The sequence below is a fragment of the Marmota marmota genome, unplaced genomic scaffold, assembly GCF_001458135.2.
Source record: "Marmota marmota marmota unplaced genomic scaffold, marMar, whole genome shotgun sequence".
NCBI lineage: Eukaryota > Metazoa > Chordata > Mammalia > Rodentia > Sciuridae > Marmota > Marmota marmota.
In genome coordinates, this window is record NW_025999961.1 from 1,122,218 (window position 1) to 1,134,936 (window position 12,719).

General features: G+C 39.3%; 1 protein-coding gene across 3 annotated transcripts in view; it reads right to left on the reverse strand.

The window, feature by feature from the left end:
- Osmr (oncostatin M receptor) overlaps nucleotides 1-12,719 on the reverse strand; it is a 63,353-nt gene that overhangs the window by 29,748 nt on the left and 20,886 nt on the right. For all 3 annotated transcript variants that reach the window (XR_007347460.1, XM_015496346.2, XM_048802874.1), the window contains exons 3-7: nucleotides 12,095-12,267; nucleotides 6,838-7,009; nucleotides 5,864-6,139; nucleotides 4,500-4,635; nucleotides 3,664-3,815 (exon numbers count right to left, since the gene is read on the reverse strand). Coding sequence is in view for 2 of the 3 variants with exons in the window: in XM_015496346.2 (XP_015351832.1) it covers nucleotides 3,664-3,815; nucleotides 4,500-4,635; nucleotides 5,864-6,139; nucleotides 6,838-7,009; nucleotides 12,095-12,267 (909 nt within the window). In the remaining variant the exon portion in view is untranslated. The remainder of the gene's footprint in view (nucleotides 1-3,663; nucleotides 3,816-4,499; nucleotides 4,636-5,863; nucleotides 6,140-6,837; nucleotides 7,010-12,094; nucleotides 12,268-12,719) is intronic.

Below are 12,719 nucleotides of genomic sequence, written 5' to 3' on the forward strand. Positions count from 1 at the left end.
GAGAAATGATTCTATAAACAGTGGGTAATTTTTGTAAATACTTCCCAATTATTGGTAGACTGATTAGCAAAACTCAAGGATATAAAAGATCTGAGCAACACAACTAACACATCTCATAGATCCACAGAACAATTACAATGCATGCATGCTAGATGATGCCTGAAATTCTGCACTTCCACAAAGATCCCAGGTGACAGACACTTCAATCCACAGACCATATGCTGACGGCAAGGTATAAGACCACAAAACAAAGCTCAACAGTTCAATGAACCTGCATTACATAGACAGCTTTACTGATCACAGTGAAATCTGTTAGAAATTAGTAATGAAGAGACAAACATTCTTCTATTAGTAAAATTTAAAACACATAATTCATGGATTATAGACGGTATCATATATAGCTCATTATAAAAAAGGAATTCTAGTGCCAACATTTACTGGATTATTTTAGATGATAAAATTGATATTTCAATGGAGATTTATGTCTTTAAGCATTGTATTTGTGAACCAGTATCCAACTTACGAAAATATAAAGAACATCAGAATAAATCCAAGGAAGCAAAAGAAAACAGATAATGAAAATAAAAGCAGAAATTCAATTAGCTGGGCTGGGGATGTGGCTCAAGCGGTAGCGCGCTCGCCTGGCATGTGCAGGGCGCTGGGTTCAATCCTCAGCACCACATAAAAATAAAATAAAGATGTTGTGTCCACCAAAAACTAAAAAATAAATATTAAAAAATTCTCTCTCTCTAAAAAAAAAAGAAATTCAATTAGCAAAGAAAGATACAATTAAAAGAATATTTTAAAGCCAAATTTGTTTGTTTGTTTTTTGGGGAAAAAAGCCCAAATACTTAAACTCCTAGCAGATTGAGAAATGATAGCAAGGGCATGGGCAAACCCCACCTTGTAAGGAAAAGAGGATGTAACCATGGGTAATGCAAGAGCCAGTGAGATAACAGACTATTTCAAAACAGACCAAAAGACTTGGAAAAAGTGATGCAAGGTATTAAAGAACAATATAACTCAGATTTAGAAAAGTCATAACTGAGGGACAACTCAAAAAAGAAATAAATACAAAAATTTTAAAAATGAATTAGAAATGAAAACTAAACTGGGAGAAGGCCCAAGAGCAAATGAACACAACCGATCGTTCCTTTGAGTAGAGAGAAGGTAAAAGAAGACAACTTTTAATAATCTAAATTAAACGAAGAGATAAAAAATAATTCAAGGGAAAGTGGCACATATTGAAGATTGAAAAAAAGGCCCAATAAGTGGAAACTAGCAATTTCTGAGAAAGAAAACCAAAAGAAGCAAACTGACTAGGGTCTGCCCTTTAACCTTTGCCTGACGTTTATTGCCTGTCAACATGGTAGATAGTTTAGCAAACACAAAACAACAACAAAAAACAACAAATACTTTCAAAGTATTTGTAGCTACACACAGAAGGAACATATCATGTTACCAAAAATATCAACCTAGAATAGACAACATCAAGACAAACCATAATAAAATTACTGAATTTTAAAGAGGAAAAAAAAATCCTTTGGGCATTTAGGTAACAAGATCACATTGCTTCTAGTGGAAAATAAACAGATTGCCATGACCATGCGGCCTTTGTCTGCATTGCTATATGCCAGGAGAAAATGGAGAAATGCAGTTTATGACACTCAAGGGAGGAAATGCAAGTTAAAGGATTTTGTATTCACTCAAACTGACTTTTAAATACAAAGACCAGAGTCAAACTTTGACTGACATTCAAGAATTCACTGGACTCTTGTTCCCACAAGCATGAACTTCAAATAACCAAACTGAATAGATGAGCATTTGCATAAGAACTGGTGGTGGAACATTAAGAATATATAGTTACTTATAGACCAAAAAGATTCAGTAAAGGTTAGAAGAGAGATGGATCTAATATGTAATATCTATATGCTTTGATGGGGGAGATAGAGTAGAGTAAAATGACTGGATTTTAAAGAAAATAAACAACTATTTTTTTAAAATGGAGGGGTTTCCCAATTTTAAAAAAAATCAAAATTATAGGAAAGAAAATGAGGAGATTAAATGTTTAAAACAGTTTAAATTGTTTTTAGAAATTGTTTTCATGGTCGTAGCACAAAAACCATGCAGGAAGTAATTTGTGGGAAGATTTTTAAACCTTATGTACAGACATTAACAAAGGCCAAAATAAATGTAAAAATATACCATCTCCATGCATAGGAAGATGTAATAACATAAAGAGAGTGATCCAGGCTACATTTGTAGGTTAATCATAAATCCAATGAAAAAATCGACAGGGTTTTTATAGACTTTGATGTATCAATTCTCAGGTTTATATAGAAGAATACAGCACCAAGAATCATGAGGATATATTTGGCCAAGAAGAGGGAAGATATTTACCTTAAGTTGAGACTCATCTGAAACTTAAGAAATTCAGTGTTATATCTCTACCTTATTTAATATATAAAAATCAGTTCCACATGGATTTAATTGAAAAAAATCAGGGGTTTAATTTAAAAAACAATTTAAAAATTCTTAGTAAAGTATTACAGGTGACTAGATTTCTGATCAAAGGACAGGAAAGGATTTCTTTAAAATATTTTGAGATAATTATGTGAAAATTGAGAGCTTTTATCTATCAATAGGCATGTATAAGATAATGAAAAGGTACAAACTGGAGAAGATATTAGTAATATATAGGAACAAAAAGCATCAGCATCAAGAATATACAGATAATTTGTCAATTAAAGCATAAACAATGTATAGAAAAGTAACAAACAGCATGAATAAATATTTTTATAAAAGAGAAAGCAGATGTGTTCAAAACATAGGAAGAGATACTCAGCCCTAAGAAAAATGAAAAGCAAGAATAACCAATGTGAAGAGATATGTGCATCCCTAAGATGGTTCCATTGGGACAATTTCTTTGGAAATAATTTGATATTATCTCATATAAGGTGAACATTCAGATACTCTATACCTCTGCCAATTCTATCCTCAGGTACATTACTCAAGAAAAACATTTGCATATGTATACTAAAACACGTGTGTTAAATGCTCATTAACTAAAATGGTACTCAAAAGTAAAAACCTGGAGACAACTTGAAATCCATCCAAAGAAATAAGTGAATAAAATATCGTATATTTACATGAAATGCTATATTGTAGTAAATGGATGGACTAGGAAGACTCAACAATATGAGCAAATCTTAGCCATTTAATATTCTATAAAAAGCAGTTACTAGATTCTTACACACAGATTGACATCCTTCATACACATTAAAACCAAACAAAATTGAATTATTTTTAGAATTAAATAAAAAATAAGAATACACACAAACACACCTATACACAATTTAAACAAAAAATAATCTTGGTGGAATGAGACCAGTAGGGAGGCAGTGAAATAGATCATGAAATAAGTTTATGTCAGAGTCCTGGTTTTTAAGTTGGTTAGTAAGCTACTAGGTGCTTAAAACATTATCCAAATAAACAATTAATAGGGGTGCATGCATCTTCAAGGGTAAGTGTGGCATGAACAGAGGGTATAAATTATAACTTTCACTTAGGCTGTGTATTAGGCAAAAATCCTACATCACATTTACTCGATCGTACAGTCAGGTATGTTGGTGGCCACAGTTGCTGTAACAAATCTATTCTCACCTCGATGACTCAGGTTAAAAATAATATTAACACTTCTCTTCCTTAAGTTATTTGCTGCTGTGAGCGTGAAATTATACATTTCTTGTGAATCTTGAGTTATTTTCCAATCGCACGAGTCTTTGTGTTTGCAACTTTGTTTTTTCCCAGAAAATCTTCAAAACAAAACAAAACAACAATTAAAGGGTTTACTCCTTTGTCAAAGCAGATGTCTCTCCCTGTCCCTTGGGAGTGACTTTAAAACAATATTCCACATATTGGCATTGATCCGTCACTAAGATACCAGTAATGAAAACACCGTTTCTATGTATTTGCTATATTTGATTAAATGTATTAATGAATTGCTGATTCATTCAGAGGGGAGAACATCAATCAGCTTTCTGTGTGTGCTACTGGTGATTTAAGCCAGGGATGCTCTACCACTGAGCTACATTCCCTGCCCTTTTTATTTTTTTATCCTCTTGCCTCGGCTTCCAGAGTAGCTGGGGTTATAGGTGTGCACTACCATGCGCAACTCTATCAATTAAATTTAAGCAGTCTTAAAAAGTTGGAAAATGAGATAGAGACAGATCATCAGATGGGATTACTTTCACATAAAGATATAGTATGAACTATTTTTCTTATTTCTATGGTACATATTTTTGAAGAAAAAGAAACCCCTCAGGTAGAGAGTATGATACACCTGTGATCACTTAAAGATTTCCTCCTGACCCTGGCAGGTAATTGGAAACATTTGTATCAACTTTCTAACATTTTTGTATACAACATCTAAGTGTAGCTTGTTGTCACCTACATCACAAACAAGGAAGAATCTGTCAATACAACTAGAGATAACTTACGATTCAAATAAAGTGTAGCTTTGGGAATGTTGTATATTCCAATCCAAGCCAGTGTCCACCCCAGGATACCAAGTACATTTCAAGGTCTCGAAGTCCTGAGTTTCACAAGAAAAGTTCTTGGGTTCCTCAAGTACTTCTACCCGAACAAAGAAACAGATGAAAGACCTAATTAAACACTTTTATTGAAAGACAGATTAAATGGAAAGCTCTGCTCGGGATCTGAAGCCATAGGGTTACTCAGAACAATGAAGAAAACTCAGAGTGGAAGTCCACATATCAATAGCCCAATAAAGTCACATCACAGGCACCTCATCATTCCGAAGCCCCTCTTCTGTGATTTTCTGGGGTATCACGGGAATGGGTGGTCAGTGTTATGTAAGAGGTTGGCACCATGTCCATTTGAGAGGATGTGTCCCTAGTGCCTGTTTGGTGTTTCATTTTGGGTGATGTGACTTACAGAAAGCCCAGAAGATGCTAGAAAGTCAGACTCTGTGACCTGGATAAACTCAACAGCTGGGAGCTGAGAGTCCCAAGAAATGGCAAAGCACCTCTCAGATGCTGGAGCCACTGCTGTTCCCAGTGTCCACATTAAGGCACACAGATAATCCCAAGACACTGGAATTATCCACTTTGACAATAGAAGGAGGAAGAGAGCTGTCACAGATATTGTCCTACAGTACAAGGAAATGAGGCACTTAAGACAAAGCACAGGAGGCCACTGAGTGGGCACACAAGAGACCTGCAGAAATGTCAACATGTCCCCACTCTACTGATATAGCCCACAGAGTCAACTTTCCCCACAATTTAGAACAAGAATGGCCACCATTTGTTGAAATTTTGGTATATGCCACCAGTGCGATGAGGCCTGGCACTGCCCATGGTCATAAACCCCCCAACCACCATCACCCCCATACTGGCTCAGAAAGGCTAGAAAACTTGGCCAAGAGCACAGGCCCAGCCAGGGCACGATTTGGACACACGTCTTCTGGGCCACCACCCTGACTGTGTTGCTGTGGTCAGATGATGTGCAGCCCCCTCCTCCCTCCATGGTCCTGAGATAACTGATTCCACTCCAGCTGAGGCAGAGTCGGCTATTTCCTTAGAAGTCCAGGTCATGACCTGAGCTTTCTCTCTTTTAGGGCTGTCAGTTTCTAGGAATAAAATTGTTTGTATGGGCAAGGAAACAACAGGAAATCCTGGAAACATTGCTTTGGAATTCCATTTTCAGAATCTCTCCTAGAAGACTTGGGAAACAAAAGGAAACTAAGATCATTCACGGGAATGTTTACTTGTCTTCTGGTAAAGGAGAGTCAGTACACTCCACAGAAAATGAGAAGAGGGGGAAACAAAATTTGTACACTTACTTGACACAAAGAAAGTGGTGCCATTTTGAATGTCTGTTTGGTTCACTTTACAAAAGAAATTTGTCCCTGATCTCTTAAAAAAAGAAACATTATTCAACTTGAATGCAGAAGCCTTTGGATCAAGTTGTTCTCCATGAATCAGTTCATTATGCAAGTAGCAGGTTATGTTATTGTGATTAATCCCAGAAATATAACAGATAGTGATACCGGAGCCTTCTTCTACCAGTTTATTTTTAGGAAATACTAACAATGTACTTGGTCCAGGATAATCTTGAACTGCAAGACAAAAAAGCTTGGTTAGAATCTCATTTAGAACTTGAGACAAACCCCTCCTACCTCACCCTCAGAAGATGGCTTTAGCTATTTTCACTTCCTGGGGAAAATAGAAGTCTAAATTTCTACACCAAAACCAATATCCTTTGGTTCATATAAGGCAATGCTTTCACCATGGCTCCTATTGTCACACTAAAACCACCATTGTTGCCTTTATTGCCAAAGATGGCACATTACCAGTGCCACTGCCAACTCCTGTATTATTGCCATTTTTAAGTGAACATAATAGCTCTATAGAGAGCAGCCGTGTGGGAGGCCCAGAGTCGAGTGTATCTGCATCTTACTTCATGCTATTCTTGCTACCTTAAAACAACGGGGTGGGAAGATTGGCTTATATTAGAACTAAAAGCAAGGTTGTAAAGTTTGCTGTGGAGAGACAGATATCTGAGGTTTTTGTTGATGTTGCTTTAGCTTTATTTTTTATTTTTATTTTTTTGGTACCAGGGATTGAATCAGGGGCACTTGACAACTGAGCCATTTCCCTAGCCCTATTTTGTATTTTGGGTCTCACTGAGTTGCTTACTGCCTACCATTGCTGAAGCTGACTTTGAACTCATGATCCTCCTGCCTGAGCCTCCCAAGCCTCTGGGATTACAGGCATGTGCCACTATGCCCAGCTCAAAAACCACCTCACTTCTTACCATGAACTTCCTCCCATGAGCTCCAGTTGCTCCAGATACTCAGTTTGGGGAACTTGTCATCGTCCACCATACTCTGTATTCTTGCAAAATGTGTTGCACATTCCAAAGGGAGTTCGGATTCCCATCTCCAGTGCAGAACTTGGTCCCGCTTCACTGTGGTGCTATAATTCCCCTGAAAGTAAAGGAAATATTTGGAATCATATAGCCATCCTGTTCTGAAAAGGAGCTCAACCTGACTTACCCCAAAGCACAAACTTATACCCCATTACAACTCCACCACATGTACAAATGAAGTCTGTTCCCAATCCGTCAATCTCCCTGACCCTGATGCTTCAGCAGTGGGAAACTGGCCTCCTGCCTCTTGAAAACTCAGCTCTCAATCCCTATGGCTTTCCAACTCCAGGGGACCATGTGAAGCAAGTGGAGAGGAAACAGAAATCACTCAAGTCTTGGGGAGAAGATTAGCAACAGAAGGTGTTCTTAGAGCCAGTTAGAGAACGTGCAAAGAAGATTCCCGAAAACTAGAGAATTGAGTCATTTTTTTGTCACTGAGTTGTTTTTAAGTATTCATTTTTAACCAGGATTAGATTAATATTGGCCAAATCTCAGTAGAAAGAACAGTCCTTCATGGCACCCTAGAAGTTTCATTGTCTCCAGAAGTCAACAGATACCTCTCCATGTCACCCTTGATTTTCTCTGTCTTTCAGATATGGTGGATGTGTGGACCAATAACCCCAAGATGAACTTCATCTGTCAGAATCTTTGTTCCTAGAGATGTCAATCACATAGAATGTCTTACACTGTTCTTTGAGAAGCTTGTCCAGGTTGAACTGTAACTTGGTCTTTTGGCACAGCCCTTGGTCTTAATCTTTCCAAGACATTGGCGTCTCTGTTCTCAAGTTCAACAGCTCCAATGGCTCCATTACATCTTATCCTGCCATTCAAGGTCGTCTACAAACCGGATCCACCAATCTCTCTCTCTCTCTCTCTCTCTCTCTCTCTGTCTGTCTGTCTCTCTCTCTCTCTCAAGAATCTTCTCTCTGGAACCATATTCCAACATATCTGGGATATGCTTTGTTCCTTGACAACTCGGTGTTTGCTCTTTGTTCATGCAGTGTTTCTGGATTAGTTTACCCTACTTCCCTCTGCATTAAGAATCAGTGTCATTCTTGACTTCCAGGTCATGCCCTATCTCCTTGATGAGATTTTCTTTTTCCAGTGGTGCTGGACATGGAACCCAGAGCCTTGCTCATGCTAAGCAAGCATTCTACTATTGGGTTATACCTTTCTTGCTCTTTCTTCTTAATTCCTCCAACCTCCACTTCCTTGAAGCCCTCAAGAAAATTGTGTTTGGGTCTTGGTATTGATTTGTGACTCTAGGATGGTCCTGAAACAGCAGGGACTATGCTTCCTTATTGTTTGTGTCCCCCATGGCTTTCAGCACTCATTCTTCTCAGTGTACCTCTCTCATGACTTCTGCTTTCTGCTCCCACAACTGGGAATAGAAGCAATACATACTTTGCACTTCCTTGGGGAACCTGAATCTGCATCTGCACCCACATATCTAAGGGAAAATAACTCTCAATGGACAGGCTGGGGTGACCTGCATTTCACATACCACCTGGAGACAGCAGCTGGGACTTTCTCTGGAATCTTTCTCTGGGAGTTTTTCTGGAATCAGGACACCCTGGCCCACTCAGTGGCACTGAATTGTATACTTCTTTTTTACTCTGTAACAAACTGTGATTTTTTAAGTGCTTATTTCACTTTATTGAATGATTTTATTCTTAGATCATAAGACACATGTTTAATATAAAAGCAAATACAGGAAGAAAGAGAGAAAAAGAAAGAAAGAAAAGAACTTTAAAGAATTATGTTAATGATACCAATAGTCCTTTAAATGTCAACAAGTCACAGACTGGATTTTACCTCCTGCAACTCCCTCAAATTCAGCCCCTTCTCTTGTCCCTGGCCCAACCCTGAAGCCCACTCCTCCCAGCTACTTCTCCTGCTTCTCTTAATTGTTCTCCACTGTGCGGCTGAGCGGGCTTTTAAAAAACTCAAATCAGATCTTGCCACTGCCCTTATATTTATTGCTCTTGGATAAGAAGCAAAACCTGAGTGTCTCCCATGGCTCTGTGCAGTGAGGCCCCAGTCCCACCTGTCCTGGCCTGTCCCCACATGGTCAGAGCTCCCACACAGCACCCTGAATCCAGGCCTGGCAGTTCTCCAGCCGCCACCCCACTTTAAGGCCTCTGATCCCACTCATCAGATTTTCCCAGACAGTCTTTCTCCACATTCCCCACCAAATTACTTCCAGATCTCTTTCATATTTTGGCTCAAACAACCCTACATCCAAGTTGCAGGAGGTCAACCCCAGTCCCACAGTGCCTGTCAATGACCTGCACGCACACCCCACATTTAGAACAGTCTATTTGTATGTGCATCCCCTTTTCTCTGCTGGCATGCTCAGCACCGGTATGCCCCACCTTGCACAATGCTCTACCTGGACCCAGAGTTTATAAATACTGTGTAATGAGTGATTTAGTTACATCATTAATTTGCAGTGTTGTGTTTCTCCAAGAGACTTTGTGTGGATTGTTTGTCATCTCAACTTGTGCTTTGTGGTCTTTACAGACTTGTAAGTAAAGGATAAAACAATCCTTGGATACAGAAATTCAGTGATTTTTTTTTAATTGTCAATGAACCTTTATTTGATTTATTTATATGCAGTGCTGGGAATCAAACACAGTTCTGAGAATCAAACACATGCCAGGCAAGCATTCCACCACTGACCTATATCCCCAGCTCCAATGCAGTGATTTGTAAAAAATATGATGGCTGGATGTGGTGATGCATGTGTGAATTCCCAGTGACTTGGGAGGCTGAGGCAGGAGGATCACAAGTTCAAGACCAGACTGGACAACTGGGCAGACTGGGTATAATGAACTGCCTTTGGGCCACTTTTATTCATTGAAGGGGCAAGTTTAATTTGGCACTGGGTGCCATTAGTAATGGGTAGACACACATTGACACAGAAGTCTCACTGAGGTCCCTGATTCATTGCTGAAGCATGCGCTCTATCCCTGACTCACACTCTGGGCCTCCTTCCAAGCTTAAGCTGTCTGTCACTCTGCCTATTCCTGCTGTTGACAAAATCACATGGCAACTGGCTGGAAGGGAAGGGCAGAACATTGGCCCAGGGCAGGGTGATGTAGTGAGTCTGCCAGCAGGGCTCTGCATGGCCAGCACTGTCCAGGAGGTGGCCCTGGTCCTGCTCTAGGCACCTGGATCAAGATGCCTTTCTTCTGTCTCATTTGGGAACACAGTAATCTGAAACAGTGCTCCTCTCAGCATGAGTGAGGGTGCTCTGTCAGGCCTGTGTTGTGGAATCTGCCCTAAGGGGAGGAGAATACTGTCCATATGGAAGCAGCCTCTCTGGCTTGGTTGGCTTTCTTCCTCTTCTGTAACTGGGGAAGAATCCTATGTCTTACCTCAACTTGAGGCATGAGAGAGTCAGACAAAGGCTTCTCATGGCAACATCTGTTATTCTGTTATCCACTGATGGCCCGGGGATGTGGCTGTGCCCCCTGTTGGGTAGACACATGATGACACCACCCTGTCTCTGTCACCTTGAGGAACACAGCAAATCTCTCTGGACTGTGACTTTCTCCTCTGTGGTCATCAGGCTGGGCTGGGTGTTGTGAGAACAACACAACAGACAAGGAAAATCTTGTCTTAAAGATCTTGAATCCTAATAAGTTAGAGAAGTTGGTTCCACAAGCTGCTCTACCTTGCAAAGAGACTACTGCATGGATCTAATGTGAAAACAGACATGAAAAACTGCTGTGGGGGAAAAGGGGGGATCCGGTCGGCCAACACTGCAACTGACATGACAACAGATAGGAACTGTCCTTTAGAAAAGTACAGCATAAGATACACTTGCTTCAGGGTCAATGTTATTATTGTTAACAGCAATAAGGGATAGTTTTTTAAAATCCCTCCAGGACTCCCCCCACATTTCTTTTTCTTGGACCATTCTTAGCCTAAATAAGACCCTTGTTCAATGTTTTTCCAGTCCAAATCAACAACCAGTTTATGCATTAAAACCACAAAAAAAAAAAAAAAAACAGACTTGAATGTGAGGGGAGTGGTGGGAAGGCGAGCTGATGGTGGAAGTGGACAGCTACGCAGCATTACCACTGTTTAAAATCAGCACACTAAACAACTCCCATTGGAGGAAATTGACTTTGGAGTGGTCGGTTATAGACCTGGTATGAGTCCTATGTGGATTTTACTTATCACAGGCTACTTGCTTGGATGTCAAATACAACAATGGAGAAAGAAAGCAGCTGAAGCCTTGGAACATGGTAACCTCTGGGCTTTACTAAAGGAACTAACATCCTGGATCCCTGCACCCAAGGTTTCCTCTGCCTGAGAGAAGGTGGACCTCTACTGGGCTAAGGAAGGTCCCAAGCAGTCTTGTGCTTCCAGGGAAAATCTCAGGTTCCTTCAACAAGAGAACATCCCACTGTCCTTAAACCTTCCATGATAATAGCAGACCCTTCTGTTATTAAGGTTTCCCAGAGCAGAAATGGTAGTGTGTCCCAAAGCACTAGAAGTGTCAGGCACAACAGACATGACCCTAATTTGAACCACGTTGAGTGAAAATCTACTCCAAATAATCCAAAGAGAAAAGGAGTGAAATTAAGATTTTCTTAACTTAATTTTTTGGTAGAAAACCCACAGGGAAGGAGACAAAAAACACTAAGTTATTTTCCAACTGGGCCCATAGAGAACCTCTTTGCTGGCTCGAACATGAAGCACTGTTACTTACTTTTCTTTGCATTTCAACATGGTATAAGCAACGAAAGTGACAGGAAGCCACACTGGCAAGAAAAATGTTACCAAAATAAAACATTCATGAAAATCTGTGGTGGACAAAGAAGAAAAAAGGGAAGAAAGATGAATGATCTTCATGGATCTTAGGAATCTAGTACTCACAAGAATGGGCCTAATAGCCTTCTTATGGGAAAGAACAGAACTGGGAAAACAATCTGTTTTTATAAAACATCCCATCAAACCAAAGTGGCCATTGTTACTTTGTCCTGGATATTCTCTGAACCAAAAACACAGAAATGCAACTGTTTAGAAAAACTGTTTGGAGCTGTTAATGTGTTTGCAGACTTTGTAGATGTTATAAAGATAAATCATGGAAGGATATTAAAAATATTGAGCCCCCAAGAAAAATACTTACCACCCAGATGACATTGGATGGTCTAATTCTACTGATCTCCATCTGAAATACCATTTTCAATTCCTGATGATAAGGAATTCCGTGGACATTCCATTGTAACTGCAAACACTGACATGCAGAATTGGGGAAGACTTTAAGTGATTCAGGAGTCAATGATAAATATTCAGCCAAGACTGAAAGTACAAAGAAAGGTACAAAATGACATTTAATAGCAGCATGGTGAATAATCATAGATAGTTAAACTGTTCCATATCACCATTGTTTGGTCTAGAAAAATATTCCTCACTTGGGCAACCTAGAATCAGGTACCTTGAAAAGTTGGGAAGAAATTTAGAAACCACTTAGCAGAGGAAGAAATTAAGATTTCGATGAATGAAATAACTTGCTTAGCTGTACACAGCAAGTTAATAAACTAATAAACAGACAAAACAAGAGAATCTAAATTGGACAATATAATTGGTTTGAAATTCATAACAGGGCTAAATAAAGAAAGAGAATATGTTGCTATAAACTTCATATTTCCAGAATTAAAATGTTTACAAAAAAGCTATAAAGTGGATGCATAGCCTATCTCTAGACATGGACCCTTGCATTTTGGTGTATTGAATTTAAAAGCCCTCTAGAA